This window comes from Moschus berezovskii, chromosome 22 (genome assembly GCF_049115385.1).
Source record: "Moschus berezovskii isolate FMDL1 chromosome 22, NW_MosBer_1.0, whole genome shotgun sequence".
Taxonomy (NCBI): Eukaryota; Metazoa; Chordata; class Mammalia; order Artiodactyla; family Moschidae; genus Moschus; species Moschus berezovskii.
The window spans coordinates 3,517,500-3,543,959 of record NC_142481.1 but is presented as its reverse complement, the minus strand read 5'-3'; the positions used below and the strand labels follow the sequence as shown (position 1 = coordinate 3,543,959).

General features: G+C 44.2%; 1 protein-coding gene across 2 annotated transcripts; it reads right to left on the bottom strand.

Moving 5' to 3' along the window:
* Positions 1-457: 457 nt before the first annotated feature.
* NLRP9 (NLR family pyrin domain containing 9) lies at positions 458-26,264 on the bottom strand. Of its 2 annotated transcripts, XM_088830634.1 has the most exons (11): positions 25,976-26,255; positions 21,730-23,293; positions 15,430-15,589; positions 12,288-12,300; positions 10,915-10,933; positions 9,997-10,134; positions 8,582-8,752; positions 5,813-5,983; positions 2,912-3,082; positions 1,962-2,132; positions 458-590 (listed from the first exon to the last, which is right to left on the bottom strand). In XM_088830634.1, the coding sequence occupies exons 1-11, from the start codon at positions 26,253-26,255 to the stop codon at positions 458-460; spliced, it is 2,991 nt and encodes a 996-aa protein (XP_088686760.1). The 2 variants fall into 2 exon arrangements, with proteins under 2 accessions (XP_088686760.1, XP_055266987.1); XM_055411012.2 differs by lacking the exons at positions 10,915-10,933; positions 12,288-12,300 and having other exon boundaries at positions 9,997-10,164; positions 15,428-15,589; positions 25,976-26,264.
* Between the last annotated feature and the right edge of the window lie 196 nt (positions 26,265-26,460).

The window sequence follows — 26,460 nt, the reverse complement described above, 5'->3', positions numbered from 1 at the left end:
AATAAACTCAAAAACAAAAACACTAAATTTGGACAGACTCAAAGTGAAAGCTGTGTGTGAGTGGGATGTTAGATGTAGGGAATAAATTCTAAAATCTAGAGACACATCCTAGCAGCAGTTCTATGTCAGAAGTGTCAGACAATCATGGTTCCTTCAACCCCAAGCTCCTACATCCCGAGAAATCTGGTAAGAAAATAAAATCATGCTTTCCCAAGTGTTTGCCCATGTAATGTAATTTTTTTTCTTCCACACATTGCAAGGCAGGATAGGAACTTTAATGGGAGGTGGAGGATTTAGGCGCAGTCAGTCAATCCCACAATCATATCATTAGAATACTGTGAAGGAAGAGCTCCAAAATTATCAACCAACTCTGATGAACCATTTACAGGACAGAGTGTGTCAGGAGGGGACCGAGGGGGACATCTTTGTGAGAAGATTACTTCAGGACCTGCCCTTGTCAGACAAGGACACCCCTGATTCTGCCCTCGTCGTTCGTCCAGAGATGGTGTGAAATGATGAGGTTGGGGTTCATCTCTTCCACCTGCGTCAGCATCATCCTAATCTCCTCATCATATGAAGATTTGTTCAGGCTGGGAAAATACAAAAAGAGTTGTGTTGACTCGATACATGATTGCTGCCCTCTCTACACCCCGATGGCTAGTTCCCCTTCACCCTTTCCTGGGGGAGTTGTGCAAAGGATGCATAAAAATCCTTCCTAGAGACTAGGAAGTGAGCAAGAAGGGTGTGAACTATTCGTCCCTCCCCTGGAGGTCATCAGGGTCTTGGTACTCGGAAGACACTCAAATGTTCATTCTATGGAAGTCTGTTACACACACTCTAAATGCAAACATAATGTTCCTTGAACTTATGGTTGCCAGAGGGGAAGGATGGAGGGAAGAGATAGTTAGGGAGTGTGGGATGGATATGTACACACAGCTGTATTTAAAATGCAGAACCAACAAGGACCTACTATAGAGCACAGGGAACCCTGCTCAATGTTCTGTGGCAGCCTGGATGGGAGGGGAGTTTGGGGGCGAATGGGTACATGTATATGTATGGCTGAGTCCCTTCACTGCTCTCAGAAACTATCACGTTTGTTAATCGGCTATACCCCAACACAAAATACAAAGTTTAAAAGAAAAAAAACCATAATGTTCCAAACAATATTGACTGTTGCTCTTCAAGAAATGTACTTCTGTGTCAAGATGCTGCTCTGTCCTTGATGGAAACCCTCCTGGCTCTGAGCTGCAGTTGCACTTTTTCGGGCAAATTAAGTAGGAGATGGTGTTTTTAGTAGAGGAGTCATTCTTGCCTGGGGGTGATTCTGCTTGTCAGGGGACATTTGACAACACTGGGAGCCTTTAAAAAAAATTGCAGGGGATAGATATGATGGGCATTCTTTTTAAAAGTTAATTAAAATTTTATTCAGATATACCTGACATACAACATTGTATAAGGTTGAGGTTGCAACACATTGGTTTGATATGTTTATATACTGCAAAGTGATTACCATCAGAGCATTAGCTAACATCTCTACCAGATCACACAATCTCTCTCTTTTGGTGGTGAGAACAATTAAAATCTTGTCTCAGCAATTTTGAAGGTTTTTTTTTCTTGGTGGTGGAGGGGTGGGCATGTGGCTTACAGGATCTCAGCTCCCCAACCAGGGACTGAAACTGGGCCACGGCAATGAAAGCACAGAAGCCTAATCACCAGACTACCGCGAAAGTGCCTAAAGTTTGTATTTCTGGTCATCATCTCTCAAAGGAGGTGCCCTAGGGAACGGAATGAGTGGGTTGAGACCAGAGATGCTTGACCAACATCCTGTGACACACAGGACAGCCACCCCCAGCAAAGAAGTCTCCAGCCCAAATGTCAATGGTGCCAAGACTGCTCAAACCTACGGTGGTCCCACCTCCCTAGGGGGGTCACTCACCACCGAGGGAACAGCATCCACTCACCCGAGCACATGCAGGCTGCACTCCAGACCGACCAAGGCTTCACACAGCACCGCCGCCCCATCATAGTCCAGGTTGATCCATTCCAGGTTCACGCAAGTCAGCGATTTGCAGGTGGTGAGAGCCGAGGCCAGGTCCTCACAAGAGGCAGGACTGAGCTCGCAGGCGTCCAGCCTGCACAGGGGGACACGCCAGCATAAGGTGGGCTGGCATACAGACCACCTCCAGGTGCCAAGACCACGCCTCTGAGAAGAGACCTTTCAGTCTGAACAAGTGGGTCTCAGCTGGGGCACGCAGCGTGTCTGCCGACATCTGACACATGCGCAGAGTCCTGCTAGCCTCCCATGGGTGGAAGGAGGCCAGGGTTACAGCTAAACCTCCCTCAAAGCACAGGACAGCTCATTCCCCACCCCAGCAAGAAACCACCCAGTCCCAGGGCTTCCCTGGCAGCTCAGTGGTGAAGAATACGCCTGCCAATGCAGGAGACACGGGTTCAATCCGTGGTCCAGGAAGATCCCACATGCCACGGAGCAGCTGAGCGTGAGCCACAACCACTGAGCCTGTGCTATCAAGCCCGGAATCCGCAACTACCGAAGCCGACGTGCCCGGCAGCCTGTGCTCCACAAGAGAACACTGCAAAGAGAAGCCCGCGCACTGCAGAGTGGGGCCCGCTCGCCTCCACTGGCCGCAGTCACAGACAGCCCGTGCACGGCAATGGAGACCCGAGAGCAGTCAAACAAACAAACAAAAGTATGTATAAAAAGCAAAACCACTAAGTCCCACATGTCAGCCACGGCAAGCTGGAGCAAACCCTGGTTTCATGGCTGGCATTTTACTCAACAGATTGCTTCGGAAACACTTGTTTTTAAACGTGCATCCCGTTCGCCCTTTCATTCGCCAGCTTTTCTTCTTCTTGAAATAGGTAAGCTTTCCCACCATCCATGGACACTCACCCAAGGTTCTCTAATTTACACTTAGGATGCTTCAAAGCTTTACATAACTGTTTGGCACCAGCGTCGTATATCTTATTGTTCCCTAGTTTCAGGGTTTTTAGTTTTTCACTGTGGATAAGAACAGTAGCGATGTCCACACAGCAAACAGAAGTGAAGTAGCAATTCATCAACCTGGAGGGAAAAAAAAATACAAATATATCTGATCCTGAGGTCCAGTGTGTGATGGCTTCACTTCTGTTCGCTTCTCCCTGTAAAGGAAGAAATACTCAAGTGTTCCTGAGATGATGCTGATGGTGACGATGGCGATGATAAAGATGATGATATGATAGAGAAGGTGATGATGATGACATGAGAAAGATGACAGAGATGGTAATGATGCTGGAGACGACGATAGAGATGATCAGAGATGATGATGATGACGGAGATGACACAACGCCGTTCCTCCACTTTCCGCCCTCTGCCCAACCCTGGGCTCCCTGAATCCTCCTTCCTGCCCAGTCTCTCCCCTCAGGGACCTCTGTTCTTGCTGGTTCCAATGCTCTTTATCCAAGTAGATGCTGAGTTACCCACCTACTTTCTTCAAGTCTCTGTATACACAGCACGGTTTGGGAAGGACCTCACTGAATACTTCACATAATTTGCTATCTCCTGTGTGTCTCCTCGGAGAAGGCAATGGCAAGCCACTCCAGTACTCTTGCCTAGAAAATCCCATGGATGGAGGAGCCTGGTGGGCTGCAGTCCGTGGGGTCGCTAGGGGTCGGACATGACTGAGCGACTTCACTTTCACTTTTCACTTTCACACATTGGAGAAGGAAATGGCAACCCACTCCAGTGTTCTTGCCTGGAGAATCCCAGGGACGGAGGAGCCTGGTGAGCTTTCATCTATGGGGTCACACAGAGTCGGACACGACTGAAGTGACTTAGCAGCAGCAGCAGCAGTGTGTCTCCTGTCTCCAAGCTCATGGCTCCTCACAATATTGCGCCCCACTAACACAATATGTAAGTGTGTATACAGAACACACATGCATACATATGTACACACACATACGTCTAAATCTGATAAACGTGTATTTGCGTATGCAAGCATGTGGACACATGTATAGACACATTTATACACACATATATATCTCTCTTGCCTGGAAAATCCCATGGACGGAGGGGCCTGGTGGCCTGCAGTCCATGGGGTCGCTAAGAGTCGGACATGACTGAGCGACTTCACTTTCAGGCATTGGAGAGGGAAATGGCAACCCACTCCAATGTTCTTATCTGGAGAATCCCAGGGACAGGGGAGCCTGGTAAGCTGCCGTCTATGGGGTCTCACAGAGTCGGACACGACTGAAGCGACTTAGCAGCAGCAGCAGCATATGTCTGCTATATACCTGTCCCTGTGTGGCAAGCCAAAAAATGTCTCCAGGCACTGCCCAGTGTCCCCTGGGGGCAGGAAGCAAAAATCATTCCTGCTTGAGAACATGTGTTGATTTTTGCTTCCTGCCCCCAGGGGACACTGGGCGGTGCCTGGAGACACTTTTTGGCTTTCCACACAGGGACAGGGTGCTACCACCATCCTACCGTGCATTGGACAGTCGTCCTCCCCAGGAAAAAACAATCTCAACCAAATGTCAATAGTTGACATGCTGTTGTTGTTTAGTCGCTAAGTTGTGTCTGATTCTTTGTGTCCCCGTGGACTGCAGCACAACAATCTTCCCTGTCCTTCACTGTCTCCCAGAGTGTGCTCAAACTGTTGACATGTACACACTACCATATATAAAACAGATAACTAATAAAGACCTACTATACAGCACGGGAACTGCTCACTGCTCTATGGTGACCTGAGCGGGAAGCAAATCCAAAAGAGGGGATATATGTACACACATAGCTGACTCACTTCGCTTACAGTAGGAACTAACACAACATTGTAAAGCAAATATACTATAATAAAATTTCAGATGAATGGATAAAGAAGCTGTGGTACATATCTACGATGGAATATTACTCAGCCATAAAAAGGAAAGGATTTGAGTCAGTTGTAATTAGGTGGATGAACCTAGAGCCTAATATACAGAGTAAAAAAGTCAGAAAGAGAAAAAGAAGTATCAAATAATATACGCACATTTTTGGAATCTAGAAAAAATAGTACTGATGAGCCTATTTACAGAGAAGAAATGGAGATGCAGACGGAGAGAATGGCCTGGTGGACACAGTGAGGGACGATGGTAGGGCAAATTGACAACGAAGCATTGACATATATACACTGCCAGGTATAAAATGGGCTTCCCTGGTGGCTCAGATGGGAAAGAATCTGCCTGCAATGCAGGAGACCTGGGTTTAATCACTGGGTCGGGAAGGTCCCCTGGAGGAGGGCATGGCAATCCACTCCATTCTTGCCTGGAGAATCCCCATGGGCAGAGGAGCCTGGCCGGCTACAGTCCATGGAGTTGCAAAGAGTTGGACATGACTGAGCGACTAAGCAAGCACAACATGTATAAATCAGATAGCTAGTGGGAAGCTGCTGTATAGCACAGGGAGCTCAGCCTGGCACTCTGATGACTGAGGGGCGTGGGATAAGGGTAGGGGGCTAAAGAGCAAGGAAGTTATATGTATAATTATGACTGATTCGCACTGATGTATGGCAGAGACCATCACAGTACCATAAAGCAATTATCCTGCAATAAAAAAAAATAAACTTGAAGAGGGAGAGTAAAAAAAAAAAAATAGACACACATCTGTCAGCCAGGAAGCCCCAGAAGTCTCAGGTGGGGTAACCATTGAGCCTTGCTTTTTTTTTTTCTTTTTTCCAGAAGACTCCATGCTTTTTCTCTCTTCCTGTTCCTTTCCTGGGCTGTCAAGAGCCAAAAATCAAAATCAAACACTGACATTCAAACAAACCCCAGCCAGGCATACCATAACTCCTGTAGGTTGCAGCTTGGGTGCTTCACTGATTCACACACAATTATCACTCCCTCATCTTTCAGGACGTTTGACCCCAGGTCGAGAAAAGTCAGGGATCTGTTGCACAGAAGGACTTGGGAGAGGTAGTCACAGGCTGCAGAGGTGAAGCAACAGTGCGGCAATCTGCGAAGACACACACATCACCCGTCAGCCTACGCAAGTTCTGTGCTCTCGATCAGTCACGCAGTCATGTCCTATTCTTTGCAACTCCACGGACTATAGCCCTCCAGGTTCCTCTGTCCATGGGATTTCCCAGGCAGGAGTACTGGAGTGGGTTGCCCTTTCCTCCTCCAAGGGGTCTTCCTGACCCAGGAATGGAAACTGAGTCTCCTGCATTGGCAGGCAGATTCTTCATCACTGCGCCACCTGGGAGGCCCAAATGAGCTCGATGGGGTAATCTTTTCATGAAACTACATGTAAAAAATATCTTGTACTCTGTGGCCACTTAGAAAAATAAGAGGATTAAAACATGTAGCAGAGGTGACTTCCCTGAGGGTACAGTGGATAGGAATCCACCTGCCAATGCAGGGGACGTGGGTTCGATCCCTGGTCTGGGAAGATCCCACATGCCTCAGAGCAATGAAGCCTGTGAGCCACAACCACTGAGCCTGTGCTCGCACCAAGAGGAACCACTGCTCACCATTACTACAGAAAGCCTGTGTGAAGCCGTGAAGACCCAGTGCGACCAAAAATAAATTAAAAAAAAAAAATGTTTAAATGTATAGCAAGGGGAATCTAAAAAGAAATGATACATATGAACTTAGGTACAAAACAGAAAGAGACTCACAGGCTTAGAGAATGAACTACGGTCAGGTGGGAAGGGATAATCAGGGAGTTTGGGACAGACATGTACACACGGCTGTACTTAAAATGCAGAACCAACAAGGACCCACTGTAGAGCACAGGGAACTCTATGGCAGTCTGGATGGGAGGGGGGTTTGGGGGAGAACAGATAAATATGTATGTAGGGCTGAGTCCCTTTGCTGTCCATCTGAAACTATCAGAACATCGCTAATCAGCAATAATCCAATACAAAATAAAAAGTTAAAAAAAGAAAATGTAAGACTCCAATACTTTGGCCACCTCATGCGACGAGCTGACTCACTGGAAAAGAGTCTGATGCTGGGAGGGATTGAGGGCAGGAGGAGAAGGGGACGACAGAGAATGAGATGGCTGGATGGCATCACCGACTCGATGGACATGAGTTTGAGTGAACTCCGGGAGTTGGTGATGGACAGGGAGGCCTGGCGTGCTGTGATTCATGGGGTTACAAAGAGTCAGACATGATTGAGTGACTGAACTGAAGACTTTAACGGTCACTTAATATAATCTCCCAATTTTCCATGACTCTACAATTACGCCTTCCCTAAATATCTCCACTTTCTGCCATCTTAAGTTATACTGAATTAATAACTTGCATCAAAAATTTTAAGTTCTAAGGTTTGTTATAAACAGACTTTTCATATTTTTTTTATTTATTAGCCAATTGACTTCAAAAAAAACCTAACGCTTTCTATCATACTATAAATTTCCCCATTTTGCAGAATTCTGACCTGGTGGAATATATTTTTAAAATCTGCACATTTGTTTAAAATGGTATTAAATATTTAAATACTAAAAATGTTAACTATTTGGGGAAAAAAAGGGTTGAACATTATGGGGATGGTGTAAGGGCTGTAAGAGAATTTTTGTGCTATTTTTCCAACTTTGTTCCAAGCCTAAAACTAGTTCAAAATTAAAAATACAGAAATAGGTTGAACATTTTTTTTTTCCTTTTAAAGTTACTAGAGACTTTCTTGCATCTTCAGTAGTCCTTCATTTTTAAGGAATAAAGATTCAAGTTTAAAAATAAAAAAAAGTTAAATGATGTATTTTAAAGAACTCTTAGCTAAATATATCCCACTTAAATTACCAGCTATTGAATACGCTTTAATTCTATTTACTGAATAATATCAGGCAAGATTTAATAGCCAAGTCCTTTCATCTTCCAATCTGTAATTTCTTTTGTGCCTCTAAATATTTCTTGGTCTAATCGTTATAGTTCAGAGTTTTCCCTTATTTTTTTTTAATAGTTTGGTTTTAATGTTTAATGTTCCTGGAACTTATTTTAGTTTTGACTTTTTTTATAATCTAAAAACAATCATCTCAGTAATAATATTCTAGCCTTCTATTGTAAATGCCACTTTGTGTGTGCGTGTAATACTTATGTCTATATACACAGACACACCTGTGTACACACACAAGCTTTGTTTCTAGACTACAGATTCACTTCCATACACTTGGGCATGCTTCTCCTGTCTCCCAATTTAAGGTATTCTTTTGAAATTAACACTAAGCTTCTCCTGTGGCTCCCCTGGGTAAAGAGGCCATCCTTTCTATTTCCACCGACAAAGAATCAGTTTGGTTTATAGAAACTCCAGGCAAGAAAGAGGTGGGGACACTGGGGGTGGGGGCGCGGAGCCCAGTGATAACTGAGGTCGTGTGAAGCCCCACACCTGTAAGTAATCAAATGAAACCCCCCAAGCTCCCGGTATACCTACAGAAGCACCAACGTCTTTATGACAACCAGGGCACCGAGCTGGACACTAAGGGCTCGTCTTGCGTCTCTAGAATTCATCAATTCAACCTCAGGCTCCCCTGCAGGGTAAGCCCGCTTTGCACCGTGGTGTGGGGGCGGTCCATAGCCGTCTCCCCGGGCTCCCCTCCCTGACACCGACTCACAGCAGCGCCTCCAGGGCACAGTCTGGGTTCTTCAGGGCCTCACACAGCACCCGCACCCCGTCGTCCTTCAGGGCGTTCTCTGACATGGAGAGAAGCTTCAGCTTCTTGTTGTGGACGAGAACAGAGGCGATGTCTTCACAGGCTTCCCCCGTGATGTCACACTTCCCCAGCCTGTGGGAGAGACGGGTGGTCGGGGGTGGCCGGGATGTTTATAGTGTTTCTGCGCAACTGGCCCTGGACCACATCAGGGCCTCCAATCCAGCACCTGCCAATTCCGGACTTTTTAAAAAGCAGAGGTAATTCCGTGATTCTCCGCATGAATCCTTGTTGCCTTCCACTCAAATTAGAAATGCTTTCAAACTGTGGTACTGAAGAAGACGCTGGAGAATCCCTTGGACAGCATGGAGATCAAACCAGTCAGTCCTAAAGGAAATCAACCCTGAATATTCACCGGAAGGACTGATGCTGAAACTGAAGCTCCAATACTTTGGCCACCTGATGGGAAGAGCCGACTCACTGGAAAAGACCTTGATGCTGGGAAAGATGGAAGGAAGGAGGAGAAGGGGGCGACAGAGGATGAAATGGTTGGATGGCATGATGGCCTCAATGGACATGAGTCTGAGTAAACTCTGGGAGATAGTGAAGGACAGGGAAGCTTGGAGTGCTGCAGTTCATGGGGTCGCAAAGAGTCGGAGACAAGTTAGAAACTGAACAACAACAAAGCAAGCCTGTATGTTCAAACAACTCTTACGCACGGACCCTTCCTCTCCCTCCTGATGAATCTTGATAGGGTGAAAATTAACCAAGCGCATGTGATCTGTCAGTCATATTTCTGGTGGAGAGAATAATGTGTCTTCTTGGTGGGTTTAGCAACTTGTTTTTGTTTATTGCTATTTCTATTACTTCCCTTTGTTCTTCCTGCTGAAAAAAAGACTGAGTCTGTTTAGAAATCCCCCAATGAGGCTAAAGGCATCCCAGATAATTCTCAAGAGAAAGCAATGATTGGGGGAAATTACTTTCCCTCTATCCTCAATAGTATTATCTGCCAGATTCCAAGATGACATTTGTGATCCATAACCTTTCTCATTTTAAGTCTCTGTGACTGTCTTCAAGGGAAAAGAAACTGGAGTTATGGCTTTGGTAGGGTTGGTTGAGAGGAGAGTCAAGGAGAATCAGATAAGGCATCTGTGAGGTCATTCAAGTGAGCACAAAAGAAAATTTGGGACAGACCTTCTGAGAGGAAGCTTTGCCCTTGAGAACCCACCCGTCCTCATCTTAGTAAGAGGGCTACTGATCCTGGGATGGACGTGGTGACACATGTCAGAGACAGCGTCAGGAAAGGAGACAGGCGTGTTCGATCTGCCGAGTTCACACAGGGAAACATCTGCATCACGGAGGACAACCCCAAGACTTACATGAGTTCTTCTACGTTGCACATGGGGTGTTTCAGCGCCTCGCACAACTGCCTGGTATCCATATGGGAGAGGCTGCTGCCATAGAGGTTCAGGTGTTTCAGATGAGGGTTATGAAGAATGGCCTTAAAGAATTCTAGGCTATTTGCCAGATTGGAAGCAAAGTTACACCTACAAAAGAGGAAGAGATACAGTAACTCATGCAATGAAATCCAAAGCAAGATACCTCTTACCCAATCTTTCCTACTTTTCATGCTTAGGCTCCTAATATATTTTTTTTAATATCTGCTTTGTTATTGTTCAGTCACTAAGTCATGTCCAACCCTTTGCAACCCCATGGACTGCAGCACGCCAGGATCCCCTGTCCTTTACTGTCTCCCAGAGTTTGCTCAAATTCATGTCCACTGAGCAGGTGATGCTATCTAACTATCTCATCCTCTGCCTCCCTCTTCTCCTTTTGTCTTCAATCTTTCCCAGATTCAGAATATTTTCCAATAATTTCGCTCTTCTGGTTGTGTGTGTGTATGTGAGTTAAGTCACTTCAGTGTGTCTGACTCTTTGTAACTCCACAGACTGTAGCCCACCAGGCTCCTCTGTCCATGGGATTCTCCAGGCAAGAATAGTGGAGTGGGTTGCCATGCCTTTCCCGTCCCAGGGATGGAACCCGTGTCTCTTATATCTCCTGCACTGGCAGCCAGGTTCTTTACCAGTCGCGCCATCTGGGAAGCCTTCTTCTGGTTATTCCCGCCTATGAGTTCTCTCTGGGATCTTTGGACATCAGGTGCTTAGAGGTCTCATGCTTCTGCCTAGTCCCTCCACTTCTTCATTCCACCACAGATATTATAAGGAAACCAGACTGAGCCCATGTTAAATTCTAAGCACCATGTTTGTGCCTCCTTGCACTCCTATATCTGGCAATACCTCCCATGTCCAAACAAGACTGTCTTCCCCAAGGAAAGGATCATTTCAGTCTAAAATTTTTAAAGGGTGTTTTAAAGGAGAAATTTTTAAAAAGTTTTCTTTAAAAAAAAAATAAAACAAATTAAAAAGAGATAGTATATGCCCTGGTTGGAGACCCAGCCTCCTGAGGTAGAGAAAACTGGATTCAAATATTTGCTTTTCTCCTGGTTATTCTGAAGGTTGGGTAAATTAACTTAATGGTGGAGGTTCATCATGAAACAAGTAGATCATGATGGTTCACAAATTACCATTTATTGTCCCCTCTGATAGAGGAATGGATAAAGAAGACGTGTTACATTCCACACACACAATGGACTCTTACTTAGCCATTAAAAAGAAATGAAATAATGCCGCTTGCAGCAACATGGGTAGACCTAGGGAATGTCATACTGAGTGAAGTGAGTCAGACAGATGAGAAATATTGTATGACATCCCTTATGTGTGGAATCTAAAAAGAAATGATACAAACAAACTTCCGTACAAAACAGAGAGAGAGTCATAGACTTAAGAGAATGGACTTCTGGTTGCCAGAGGGGAAGGGATAGTTAGGGACTCTGGGATGGACAGGTACATGCTGCCAGAGGGGAAGGGACAGTTAGGGACTCTGGGATGGACAGGCACACGCTGCCAGAGGGGAAGGGATAGTTAGGGACTCTGGGATGGACAGGTACACTCTGCCAGAGGGGAAGGGATAGTTAGGGACTCTGGGATGGACAGGTATACTCTGCCAGAGGGGAAGGGATAGTTAGGGACTCTGGGATGGACAGGCACACTCTGCTATATTTAAAATGGATAACCAACAAGGACCTACTGTAGGGCACAGGGAACTCTGCTCAGTGTTACGTGGGAGCCTGGAGGGGAAGGGGCTGGGGGAGAATGGACGCCTGTATCTGTATGGCTGGGTTCCTTTGCTGTTCACCTGAAACTACCTCAACATTGTTAATCGGCTCTACCCCAATACAAAATAAAAAGTTCTTTAAAAAAAAACAACAACTCTAGGTATGATGATGACTCATTTCTATATAAACTGTAAAGAGGAACTGTTTTCTTCATTTTGGAACCCCAGGGCCCTTGGAAGGACACGCACATTTTCATTCACACCTTCACTCAGGTGGTCTCAGATACCTGGTCTCCTCCTTTGCAGAGTCATCTGCCCCCTTTAAAATCAACAACCAATCTCTCAATTATAAGACCACTAGTCCTTGTTTTTCAATAAACTGGCAAAGACTCTTGAGAGTCCAAGGAGATCAAACCAGTCCGTCCTAAAGGAAATCAACCCTGAATATTCACTGGAAGGACTGATGCTGAAGCTGAAGCTCCAATACTTTGGCCACCTGATGTGAAGAGCTCACTCATTGGAAAAGACCTTGGTGCTGGGAAAGATGGAAGGCAGGAGGAGAAGGGGGTGACAGAGGATGAGATGGTTGGATGGCATCACCGATTCGATGGACATGAGTTTGAGCAAACTCCGGGAGATGGTGAAGGACAGGGGAGCCTGGCGCGCTGCAGCCCGTGGGGTCTCAAAGAGCTGGACACGACTTTGTGACTGAACAACAGCAACTGAACTGATGTATGAGCAAGTCAGTCCCTACTTTATTTTTGACAGAGCTTCCAGAAGAAATAAAACAGCAACAATACTGTGACGAGGTCCATTTTTTACTACCCACGCAGGATCCACAGCAATTCATTTATGAGTCCACTTCCTTCTGTGAAATGAATAAACCCTCCAGAATGCAAGGATCCATACATTCACTTGACCTCAGTTTAAAGAGCGCCCAGAAAACTCTGTATTTTGCTGCCTGCTGGAGCCGTCACAGTAAACAAGAGAGGAACCTTTTCTCTCTCCATGGTGAATTAGTCAGAGAGACATTGTGTCTCAAGACCACCCCCAGCTGTAGTGGGTTCCTAGGCTCACAGGTTTTGGTACATAGCAAGAAGTGACACTTAGGCTGAAGGAGGAGTTAAATTTAGCTTGAAAGTGATAAGCTCGTGGGGTTGAAGACAACAGGATGGCCTAGGGCAAACCAAGTTACTCAAAGTATCAGAGAAGGCCATCATCAAAAAATCTGCAAATAATCAATGCTGGAGAGGCTGTGGAGAGAAGGGAGTCCTCCTACACTGCTAGTGGGAATGTAAATTGGTAACAGCCACGAAGGAGAACTGAATGGAGATTTTAGGTTTAAACCTAAAAGCAGAGCTGCCAGATGATCCAGCAATTCCACTCCTGGGTATGTATCCACAGAAAACCATAATTTGAAAAGGCACACATACCCCAATGTTCATAGCAGCACTATTCACAATAGCCAAGACACGAAAGCAACCTAAATGTCCATCAACAGATGCATGGATAAAGAAGACGTGGTCCATATATAGAATGGAATCTCACTCAGCCATAAAAAGAATGAAATCATGCCTTTGCAGCAACATGGATGGACCTAGAGATGATCACACTCAGTGAAGTAAGTCAGACAGAGAAAGACAAATACCATATGACATCACTCATATGTAGAATCTTAAAAAATAATACAAAGAAACTTATTAACAAAACAGAAACAGGCTCACAGACTTCAAAAACAAACTTACAGTTACCAAAAGGGAAAGGTCGGGGCGGGGAAGAATAAATTAGGGGTTTGAGATGAACACATACACACTCCTGTTTATAAAACAGATAACCAACAAGGACCTACTGGGCAGCACAGGGAACTCTGCTCAATACTCTGTGATGATCTGTCTGGGAAAAGAATCTGAAAGAGTGGATACATGCATGTGTGCCTGTGTGCCAAGTTGCTTCAGTCCCGTCCAACTCTTCGTGGCCCCATGGACTATAGCCCGCCAGGCTCCTCTGTCCATGGGATTCTCCAGGCAAGAATACTGGAGTGGGTTGCCATGCCCTCCTCAAGGGATCTTCCCGACCCAGGGATCAAACCTGAGTCTCTTATGTCTCCTGCACTGGCACACAGATTCTTTACCACTAGCACCACCTGGGAAGCCAAGATACATGTATATGTATGTATGTATGCATGTATGTATGTGTGTGTATATATATATTTAACTAATTTTGCTGCGCACCTGAAACACAACATTGTGAATCAATGTTCAATACAGTTCAATATATATAGTTCAATATAATACAGAAGTTAAATTTAAAAAGTTACACAGAAAAAAGTACATTTCTGTACATAAAGGCAGTCTCTCCATTAGAGAAACATCTCCTCTCCTTGACTTCTTAGCTGTCATAAGAAGCATTCTTTCTACCACGACAGAGGATGAGAGGGATGGATGGCATCACTGACGCGATGGACATGCGTTTGCGTGGACTCCAGGAGTTGGTGATGGACAGGGAGGCCTGGCGTGCTGCGGTTCATGGGGTTGCAAAGAGTCGGACGCAACTGAGTGACTGAACTGAACTACCATAGAAAGAAAAGCATCAGAGAATTACTAAGATCTTCTCTATGCTTCTGGTATCTGTTTTGTAAAAAGGTCATGACGAAATTGTTATAAGGATTACAAGACAGAGGAGATGGTGCATATAAAGCAATCAGCTCAGGGCCTAAGAATCATTCCATACACACTACCCATTCTATGCTATTCTTAATATTTTTCTCTTTTATGAACTTAAGGCTCTTTCATCACCCGTCCTCAGCACCTTCCTCCACCATTTCCTGGGAAACATCTATTCTCAATCCATCAGCATCCAAGCAAACATCACCAACTACCAGGACTGTCAGCTCTCAGGCTCCCCATGCAAGTTTTATGTCACAGGTGAAATATTTGTGATAGAGAAACTGGAATGGGGGCCTCACTGCAAACACATCGCTAGACCAAAACTCACAGTTGTGTCACCCAGAGGTAACACCAAGTTCCCTGAAATGCCAATTCTGCTTCTGAAACAAAACAAGATTTCTCTGGGCTTCCCAGGTGGCTCAGTGGTAAAGAACCTGCCTGCCAATGCAGGAGACCCAGGTTCAATCCCTGGGTCGGGAAGATCCCCTGAAGGAGGGCACAGCAACCCACTCCAGTATCATTGCCTGGAGAATCCCATGGACAGAGGAGCCTTTCAGGCTACAGTCCACGGGCTCGCAAAGAGTCAGACACAACTGAGCGACTAAACAGCAACAACGAGATTTTTCCAAGTCAGCACGAACTCCACAGCTAATCGTCTGCACACAACTGAGCTGATGCCGTGGGAAGGAAGGCCTGGTTCTAGGGACCACTCACGGCAGAAGAAAAGAAAGTCTGTCCTTTCTCATTACGGAGTGTAGCCTGGCAACCAAGCTTCTTGGGCACATTCAGTCTTCAAATCTCCCTGCTCGGCCAGTTTGTGTCTCACTCAATGGAGCATCTTAAATCAAGGGAAGCGCTCAGAATTTGCTTTCAACACATGGGACTGTAGCTCAGGTTTTCAAAAGAAACCAGAGTGGAAAAAAATGACACCCTGCTATTGACTTAAAGAACAGATGAAGATCCGACTTACACGAACTTGCGGAGTTTACAGACAGGCTGAGACAGCGTCCTGCAGAGAACAGCCAGAGAGGCCTCGTCGAACTGACAGTTCTCCAGATTTAGCATCTCAAAGTCCTCGCTGGCGGTGAATGCTGAGCACACATCCCGCCACAGGGTGAGCTTCTCGATGGTGCTGTGGGAAGACAAATACCATGATTCTCCCATGGCTCCACTCAACTCACTCCTTAAACCACTAAAAAAAGGGCTTCCATCCCTGATGGCTCAGTGGTAAAGAATCCACCTGCCAATGCAAGAGACACAGGTTTGATCCCAGATCTGGGAAGATCACGTGCCTTGGGGCAACTAAGCCCATGTGCCGTGACTACAAAGTATAAGCTACTGAGCCCACGTGCTCTAGAGCCTGTGCTCTGCAACAAGAGAAGCCACCACAATGAGACACCCGCACACTGCAACTAGAGAGGAGCCCCTGCTTACTACAACGAGAGAAAGCCTGCAGGCAGCAAACAAGGACCCAGCAAAGCCAAAAATAAATTAATTAATTTTTTTATAAAACCACAAATAGAGTTGCCATACAATCAAGCAATCTCACTCCTGGGCACATATCTGGAGAAAACCAGATATATTCAAAAGGATACATGCACTCCCATGTTCACTGCAGCACTGTTCCAAGACATGGAAGCAACCAAAATGTCCATCAACAGATGAGTGGATAAAGATGCAGTGTATATACATACGAACAGACACACACAATGGAATGTTACCCAGCCATGAAAAAAGAATGAAATAACGCTGTTTGCAGCAACATGGACAGACCTGGAGATTACCAAAGTTAAGTGAAGTCAGTCAGGCAAGAGGAAGGCAAATATCATGGGATATTGCTTGTATGCAGAATCTAAAATAATACAAATGAACTTCTTTACAAAACCGAAACAGACTCACAGACTTCAGAAACAAACTGACTGCTACCAAAGGGGAAAGGTAGGGGGCGAGATACATAAGGAATTTGGGATTGACATGCATACACTACTATACGTTTGCTCATTTGTTTTATCTTTTTGATTCCACACATAAGTGAAATTGTACAGCACTTATCTTTCTCTGATTTATTTCACTAAGTATAATATCCTGCAGATCCATCCATGCCATCATAATTGGCAAGATATCGATTTTTATGGCTAATACTCTTAACTATCTATATCACATCTTTTTAAATTTATTTTTTAAGTAAAAGATAATTACATTACAGAATTTGGTTGTTTTCTGTCAAACCTCAACATAAATCAGCCATAGGTATACATATGTCCCCTCCCTCTTGAACCACCATCCCATCTCCCACCCCTTCTCACCCCTCTAGGTTGGTACAGAGCCCCTGTTTGAGTTCCCTGAGAACCTACAGCAAATTGACAAAGTGGCTATCTATTTTACATACAGTACTATAAGTTTCCATGTAACTCTCTCCATACATCTCACCCTCTCCTCCCCATCCCCGTGTCCATAAGTCTGTCCCCTACTGTCTGCTTCTCCATTGCTGTCCTGCAAATAAATTCTTTGGTACCATCTTTCTAGACTCCACATATATGTGTTAGTAAACATATGTATATATACCACATCTTCTTTATTCATTCATCTGTTGAAGGACACCTAAGTTCTTTCCATACCTTAACAAGGCTGCTACAAACATTAGGGTAGAGACAAAAGTCCTCCTTACGGGCGAAATAATCTGTAACTATGTATGATGACAGATGTTAACTGGTCCTCAGATGGTAAAGAATCTGTCTGCAATGCGGGAGACCTGGGTTCAATCCGTGGGTCAGGAAGATCCCCTGGAGAAGGGAATGGCAACCCACTCCAGTACAGTAAATTCCATGGGCTAGAGGAGTCTGGCACGCTGCAGTCCATGGGGTTGCAAAGAACTGGATACAACTGAGCAACTAACACTTTCACTTTTCATGTATGGTAAAAGATATTAACTAGACTTACTGTGGTAACCATTTCACAGTATATACAAATATTGAAAATTATGATCCCCATCTGAATCCAATATAATGCTGCATGTCAATTATACATTTTTTTGGCTGCCACACAGCACATGGAATCTTAGTTCCCCAATCAGGGATCAAACCCATGCCCCCTGCAATGGAAGCATGGAGTCTTAACCACCAGACCACTAGGGAAGTCCCTCAATTATACATTAATTTTTTTTAATGACAATGAAAGATGATATGTGTTTGAGAGCTAAAGTGTGAGCTAGGAGCCTGAGCCTGATGAAAGAATGCAAGTTAAAATCAGCCCAGGGATGCAAGGATTCTTCAATATTCACAAATCAATCAATGTGATACACCACATTAACAAATTGAAAGATAAAAACCATATGATTATCTCAATAGATGCAGAGAAAGCCTTTGACAAAACTCAACATCCATTTATGATAAAAACCCTCCAGTAAGCAGGCATAGAAGGAACATACCTCAACATAATAAAAGTCATATATGATAAGCCCATAGCAAACATTATCCTCAATGGTGAAAAATTGAAAGCATTTCCCCTAAAGTCAGGAACAAGACAAGGGTGCCCACTCTCACCACTATTATTCAACATAGTTTTGGAAGTTTTAGCCACAGCAATCAGAGCAGAAAAAGAAATAAGAGAAATCCAGACTGGAAAAGAAGAAGTAAAACTCTCACTGTTTTCAGATGACATGATCCTGTACATAGAAAACCTTAAGGACATCACCAGAAAATTACTAGAGCTAATCAATGAATATAGTAAAGTTGAAGGATATAAAATTAACCCACAGAAATCACTTGCATTCTGATACACTAACAATGAGAAAACAGAGAAATTAAGGAAACAATTCCATTCACCATTGCAATGAAAAGAATAAAATACTTAGGAATAAATCTACCTAAAGAAACAAAAGACCTATATATAGAAAACTATAAAACTGATGAAAGAAATCAAAGATGACACAAATAGGTGGAGAAATATACCATGTTCATGGATCAGAAGAATCAATATACTGAAAATGCTTATACTACCCAAAGCAAGTCACTTCAGTCGTGTCCGACTCTGTGTGACCCCATAGACGGAAGCCCACCAGGCTCCCCCGTCCCTGGGATCCTCCAGGCAAGAACACTGGAGTGGGTTGCCATTTCCTTCTCCAATGTGTGAAAGTAAAAAGTGAAAGTGAAGTCACTCAGTCGTGTCCGACCCTTAGCGACCCCATGGACTACAGCCTACCAGGTTCCTCCATCCATGGGATTTTCTAGGCAAGAGTACTGGAGTGGCTTGCCATTGCCTTCTCCAAGCAATCTATAGATTCAATGAAATCCCTATCAAGCTACCAACAATATTTTTCACAGAACTAGAAAAAATAATTTTACAATTTGTATGGAAATACAAAAAATCTTGAATAGCCAAAGCAATCTTGAGAAAGAAGAATGGAACTGGAAGAATCAACCTGCCTGACTTCAGGCTCTACTACAAAGCCACAGTCATCAAGACAGTATGGTACTGGCACAAAGACAGAAATAGAGATCAATGGAACAAAATAGAAAGCCCAGAGATAAATCCACGCACCTAAAGACACCTTATCTTTGACAAAAGAGGCAAGAATATGCAATGGAGAAAAGACAATCTCTTTAACAAGTGGTGCTGGGAAAACTGGTCAACCACTTGTAAAAGAATGAAACTAAAACACTTTCTAACACCAAACACAAAAATAAACTAAGAATGGATTAAAGATCTAAATGTAAGACTGTCAGGAAGCATCTAACCCGAGACTTCCTGTGTGCTGTTTTGGATCTCTCAGGAATTCTCTGTTCCTTATTAATTCCTGAATATTCAGGAATTAAGAGGAGAGGCAAGCCTCTCCTGGGGGCTGAGGAATCCAGGCATTTCCTTCATTAGTTTTTCTATATAGTGATAAGTACCCTCTTCCTTTTTATGAACCATATGGTAAAAGCGATTATTTACAACTCTGTCTTTAATATGGATCGCCTATGTTTTGTGAGTCTGGAATTTTAATCTCTATCTTTGCTGAGAGTGACTACAGTATATGTGCCCACACCATGTTGGTTAAAACGCCTCTGCTCCATCAGAACTCTGGTCCCGTGTCTTGCTTTCTCTCTCTGTCTCTCTTTCAGGCTAACTCCTGGAGTGCAGAGGCTCTCTATGTTCACTTTCCTGCCCGGGCTTCTAAGGCCCTCTCGAGAAGGTGCTCTGTGCCTTCACCCCATCGAGAGGGCGCCTGAGGCCTTTGTGAACACAGCAAGCCCCATGCCAGGGGCTTTATTGACTTTCTGCGTAAACCAAGGAAGATCAGCCTCTTTCTCTCTCCTTTACTTTCTCATCGGTCGACTCTGGACCACCAGGTTCCGGTCCGTTAAAGGACCTCAACATAAGACCAGAAACTATAAAACTTCTAGAGGTAAACATAGGCAAACCCCTCTCTGACATAAATCACAGCAGGATCCTCTATGACCCACCTCCCAGAGTAATGGAAATAAAAGCAAAAATAAACAAATGAGACCTAATTAAACTTAAAAGCTTTTGCACAGTGAAGGACACTATAAGCAAGGTGAAAAGACAGCCTTCAGAATGGGAGAAAATAATAGCAAATGAAGCAACTGACAAAGAATTAATCTCAAAAATATACAAGCAGCTCCTGCAGCTCAATTCCAGAAAAATAAACAACCTAATCAAAAAATGGGCCAAAGAACTAAACAGATATTTCTCCAAAGAAGACATACAGATAGCTAACAAACACATGAAGAGATGCTCAACATCACTCATTATCAAAGAAATGCAAATCAAAACCACAATGATGTATCATCTCATGCTGGTCAGAATGGCTGCTATCAAAAAGTCTACAAACAATAAATGCTGGAGAGGGTGCAGAGAAAAGGGAGCCCTCTTACACTGTTGCTGGGAATGCAAACTAGTACAGCCACTATGGAGAACAGTGTGGAGATAACTTAAAAAACTGGAAATAGAACTCCCATACAACCCAGCAATCTCGCTGCTGGGCATACACATCAAAGAAACCAGAATTGAAATAGACACATGTACCCCAATGTTCATCGCAGCACTGTTTACAATAGCCAGGACATGGAAGCAACCTAGATGTCCATTGACAGATGAATGGATAAGAAAGCTGTGGTACATATACACAATGGAATATTACTCAGCTATTAAAAAGAATGCATTTGAATCAGTTCTAATGAGGTGGATGAGAATGGAGCCTATTATACAGAGTGAAGTAAATCAGAAAGAAAAACACCAATACAGTGTATTAGTGCATTATATGGAATTTAGAAAGATGGTAATGATGACCCTATATGCAAGACAGCAACAGAGACACAGATATAAAGAACAGACTTTTGGACTCTGTGGGAGAAGGCGAGGGTGGGGTGATGAGAGAATAGCATTGAAACATGTATATTATCATATGTGAAATAGATCACCAGTCCAGGTTTGATGCATGAGACAGGGTGCTCGGGGCTGGTGCACTGGGATGACCCTGAGGGATGGATGGGGAGGGAGGTGGGAGCGGGGTTCAGGATGGGGAACACATGTACACCCATGGCTGATTCATGTCAATGTGTGGCAAAAACCACTACAATACTGTAAAGTAATTAGCCTCCAATTAAAATAAATTAATTTTTAAAAAATAAATAAAATCAGCAAAGAGAAAAGACACATAGGCAAAATCTGAAGGAAATCAGGCACAATCTTCTAAGTGTGCCTTCCCCGTGGAATTATCAGGATATGCTAAAATGCTATGGGGATGATGGGGGAGCATTGTTCTGGCAACAATAAAAACTGCTTACCTTTCAACCTGACATTGGCCCTATGAAGTAAGACGCTGACCCCTGTTTATACAGATGGAAAAACTGAAGACTCACAGTTCATGGTCACAGCACCAGCAAATAGCAGTGCGAGGACTCAAACCAATGTCTCTTTGACTACAAAATCATGTTTTTTAAGTACAGAAGTATAATGTTTTATGAAATACCCATTGGGGGCTGGAAAGAAAGTGAAAAGTGAGACTGTTAGTCTCTCAGTTTTGTCTGACTCTTTGTGACCCCATGGACTATAGCCCGCCTGGCTCCTCTGTCCTTGGAATTTCCCAGGCAAGAATACTGCAGTTGGTTGCCATTCCCTTCTCCAGGGGATTTTCCCACCCAGGGATCAAACCCAGGTCTCCTGCACCACAGGTGGATTCTTTACCATCTGAGCTACCAGGGAAGCCCATCTGGGACTGGCACAAATATGGCATGTAGGAGAGAGGGAATTAATACATGGACTTACTTTGAGATGTATCCAGACTCATCTGGGAAGACATGTTCCATACACAGGTGAAATTTCTGCAGACTATGGCAATGTCTCAGACAGGCTGCACATATGATCAGTTCCTCTTTGGTACCAATATAAATGTCAATGTCTTTGAAGAAATTCACCACTTGGGCTACAAATTCTGGGTCCTGGGTCTCAAACAAACAATTGAACAATGCCTGGAAACTCACCATGACATTATTGGGGTCATACTGACTTAAAGTGTCAAGGCTCTGTGTTATTTCCTGCTTTATCTCTTTGGACAGTGGAAAACCAAAGGAGGTCTCCAGCCTGTGGGTCATCCTTTCAGTTGAGAACACAAACAGGAATACCGCTGTCCAGGACAAGCGGGAGTAGTGTTCGCTCACGGCCCGGGTGATGAGCTGGGTCACATTTCCAATGACCGAGTGAGGTGGGTCCTTGGGCCGTTTGAACATGTAGAACATGGCGGCGCAAAATTCTTGGATACAGGTATGGATGAAGGCAAGGCAGTCACCACTCCTGTGAAGAAGTTTCATATCTAACCACATCGAGGTGTCCGATTCGGACATCCCGTTCCTCCTGAGGTCCCCGGGGCAAAACAGGAACGTGCGAGTCCACATACCCTCGGCAGCCAAGGTACACAGGCTTTTCAGACGGGCTCTTCTTTGCTTCAGTGGACAGGTCTCACTTCCTGATTTGAATACTTTCGTGAAGAAAGACACGTACAAAGCAGTGATGGTTTCAGAGTCCAGCTCCAGGTCTTCTCCTTTCTCCAGCTGACACTTCAAGCCAGTACAGACCAGCCAACAGAGAAAGGGGCTCTGGCACAAGATGAAGAGTGAGCTCTTCTCCCTCACAAAACTGAAGGCTCTCGAGGATGCATCCTTCTCCTGGAAGTAATGGGAGAAATACAGCTTCCTTTGGCGCTCAGAGAACCCCAAGAGAAAAATGCATTTCAAGTGCTTCAACAAGGAGTAGTTTTTTCTCATCCCCATCTTGCTAAGTGCGAGGAGCAGAGAGCATTCTGGGAGCATCCGTTTCTGCAGCAGGCTCCGCAGGACAACCTGCATGGAGCGTGGCTGCTCCCAGTCTTCACAGAGGTCGGTGTTGCAATCCAAGTCAAACTTCAGTTCCTCCACGCCATCCAAGATAAAGAGGATTCTCTCTGGCTGGGAAAAGATGTCCTCAATGGGCTCTGAAGACTCAGGCCAGTCCCTGGAGAGCAGCTCCACCAGGCTCATGTCTGTCACACCATTCATTTCACGGCCCGTGAGGAAGAAGACAAATGAGAACCTGTCCCTCCACAGGTCTCCCTTGGCCCACTCCAGCATCACTTTTCTCAGAAGGGTTGTTTTTCCAATCCCTTCAGGACCGTGCAAGATCACAGTGGGTGAGGACTCTCCAGGCTTGAGGGGGTCAAGGTAGACAGCGTTCAGTTGTTCATACTCTCTGTTTGTGGTCTCTTTGTAGAAATCTTCAGGAACCAGAAGGCAGGGTTCCTTCTCCCATATGACTTGGAATTTCTGCTTCATGTGGCTTCTATACGGGTTTATCTTCTCTGAATTAACAGGGACAGAAGAGAAGACAGTTTTTAAAATATACACCCCATATTTGGTACTGAGAACAAACCCTATGGATGTACTCAAACACACGTGCAAAGACTGATGTATGTCCATGGGGGACCAGGCTCATAAACTTTTGGGTTTTTTCCTTATTTATTTTTATTGAAGTTTAGTTGATGTACAATGTTGTTAATTCCTATTGTACAGCAAACTGATTCAGTTATACTTATATATTCATTCTTTTTTAACATTCTTTTCCACTATGGCTTATAGGATTTTTTTAACTGGAGATTAATTAGTTTATAATGTTGTGTTATTTTCTGCTGTACAACAATGTGAATTAGTTATGTGTATACATATATCCCCTCCCTCTTGAGCCTCCCTCCCACTCCTCACATCTCACCCCTCTAGGTCACCACAGAGCACCAAGCTGGGCTCCTCGTGCTATACAGCAGCTTACCACTAGCTATCTGTTCTACACATGGTAGTGTGTATATGTCAGTACTACCCTCCCATTCATCCCACTCTCTCCTTCTCCCAATGTGCCCTAAGAACCTAGGAATAAAACTATCATATGACCCAGAAATCCTACTGCTGGGCATAGACCTAGAGAAAAACATAATCCAAAAAAAAAAAAAATCTACCCCAGATTTTACACAGAATATGAACACCTGGGGATTACATTTCAAACTAGAAGAACACTATCTGCCCAGTCAAGAATTCATAAGCACTGCTATTTATTTAGGGATTTCATGATGGCTCAGCAGCAAAGAACCCACCTGCCAGTGCAGGAGACATGGTCAATCCCTGGGTCAGAAAGATCCTCTGGAGAAGGAAATGGCAACCTACTCCAGTATTCTTGCCTGGAGAATTCCATGGACAGAGGAGCCTGGTAGGCTATGGTCCATGGGGTCACTAAGAGTCAGACATGACTGAACATGAACGCATGTATAAAACAGATAACCAGCAAGGACCTACTGCATAGCACAGAAAACTTTACTCATTATTTTGTAATAACTTATAAGGGAAAAGAATGTGAATTATGTATACCTTATATAATTTATGTACTATATAATATTTATGTATATTTTTCATTATAATACATAATATATAAATTATATGTCAGAAAGATCCCCTGGAGAAAGAAATGGCAACCCACTCAAAATTATATATTATATCACTTGGCTATACATCTGAAACTAACACATTATAACATTATAAATCAACAATAATTCCTTTTAAGAAATCATAATAAAGCCATGAAAACAGATAAAAGAGAACCTTGAGAGCAGAAAAATCAAATATAAAGAAATATTGGAAGAGTTTCAATGTTCATGAGCTCCAATTTAAGATCAAACACTCAAAAATAAATTAAAATATATGTATATATACATATGTATATATATATTTAAATATATGTGTGTATGTATATATATACATATATAAAGAGAAAAAAATCAATGGGTGATTTGTCTGGTATTTTTGTTGCCAGGATTTAGAACTCAACTGATCTTATTCTCTGCAGGAAAAAAAAAGGCATACTCTCCCAGAGGAGGATGGAAAGCCCTTCATTGAGTCAGCTGTGTCCCTTTTGGACATGTCATCAAACATGCGGGGACACTGTTAGGGCTGCATTTTTCTCATTTGCAAACCTCAGAGTCACAGTAAAAATGAAACGACGTCACACATGGAAAGCGCTTCCTGTGGGAGCGGGGGCATCTGCTCTCTACTTCCTCATCTTAGGATTCCGCCTAGTTTCTTATGCCAGTCTGGTGAAAAAGACGTGACCTGTATGGCAAAAGAATCTAAAAAAGAGTGGACACATGTACATGTATAAATGAGTCATTTTGCTGTACAGCAGACACTAAAACAACACTGCAAGTCAACTCTGCTCCAACAAAAACTATTTAATCAAAAGAAGGGTGGAACAAATGGAGAGTGTAGCATGAAAACACACACACCACCAGGACTAAAGTAGACAGCCAGTGGGAATTTGCTGTGCGACGCAGGGAACTCAAACCGGGGCTGTGTGACAACCTAGAGGGGTGGGATGAGCTGGGAGGTGGTAGGGAGGCTTCAGAGGAAGGGGACACGTGTAAACCCATGACTGATGCATGCTGAGGGATGGCAGAAACCAACGCAGTACTGTCAAGCAATTATCCTTCAATTAAAAAAATAAATTTTTTAAAGTATTTTTTTAAAAAAATGGGTGGGTCAGAAGGAAGCATCATGGAATTCCATCTCAGCAGTCCTGGTGACACAGACACTAAGCCCCAGGTTCTCAGTCACTCAGTCAGGTCTGTCTCTTTGCGACCCCATGGACTGTAGCCCGCCAGGCTCCTCTGTCCACGGGATTCTCCAGGCCAAGAATACTGGAATGGGTTGCCATTTCCTTCTCCAGGGGATCTTCTAAACTAGCATTGACTCAGCTTGGAACAAAAAAATGAGGAGAAGACACTTAGATGAACGGCCTGAGGTCATTGTTCATCCACTCTGGCCCATGAATGACCAGAGCTGGCTTGCAATTCTATTTCCAACGGTCCTACTGACCCCTAACACATTCTCAGCAGATGGAAGTGTGGAGGCTAACTCAGTAATGATGCGACCTTCATTAAAAGCTCCCAGTAAACCAGCCACCCCCGTGGGTCCCTGCCCCCCATCCCTTCCAGGACACTTACGTCGGATCTCGTTCCGAGCCTTCCTCCAGAGATCACCCCGACTGATCTGAAGAAACAGACTCAGGGTCACGTCCCAGGCCAGTTTTCCCGGGTAATGCTTGCTCAACAGCTTTGACACATTTTCTCGTGAAGCCTTCTTTAGTTCAGTCCACGGGATGGGCTTCAGTTCAAATTTCAGAGGTTCTTGCTTGAGGAGCTCCTTAAATTTCCAGAACTCTTCCTTTTTGAGCTCCTCCAGGTACCACAACAAGCCAAAGTCAGAAAAAAAAGATTCAGCCATCTCGTCGCGGGATTGCGCAGCTGGACTTCTCCAGCCGGTGGGGGGAGGGGGAAATTCTCAAAAAGAAGCAATAGGTGATATGATACCTGGGAAGAAGAGTGTCATGATGAAGTTAAATCTCAACAGATGTGGATATCATATCACGCATTTCTTGTTTAAAATCTATCTTCCCAGCCTCACTTGTGGGGGAGGGAAGTACCCCATC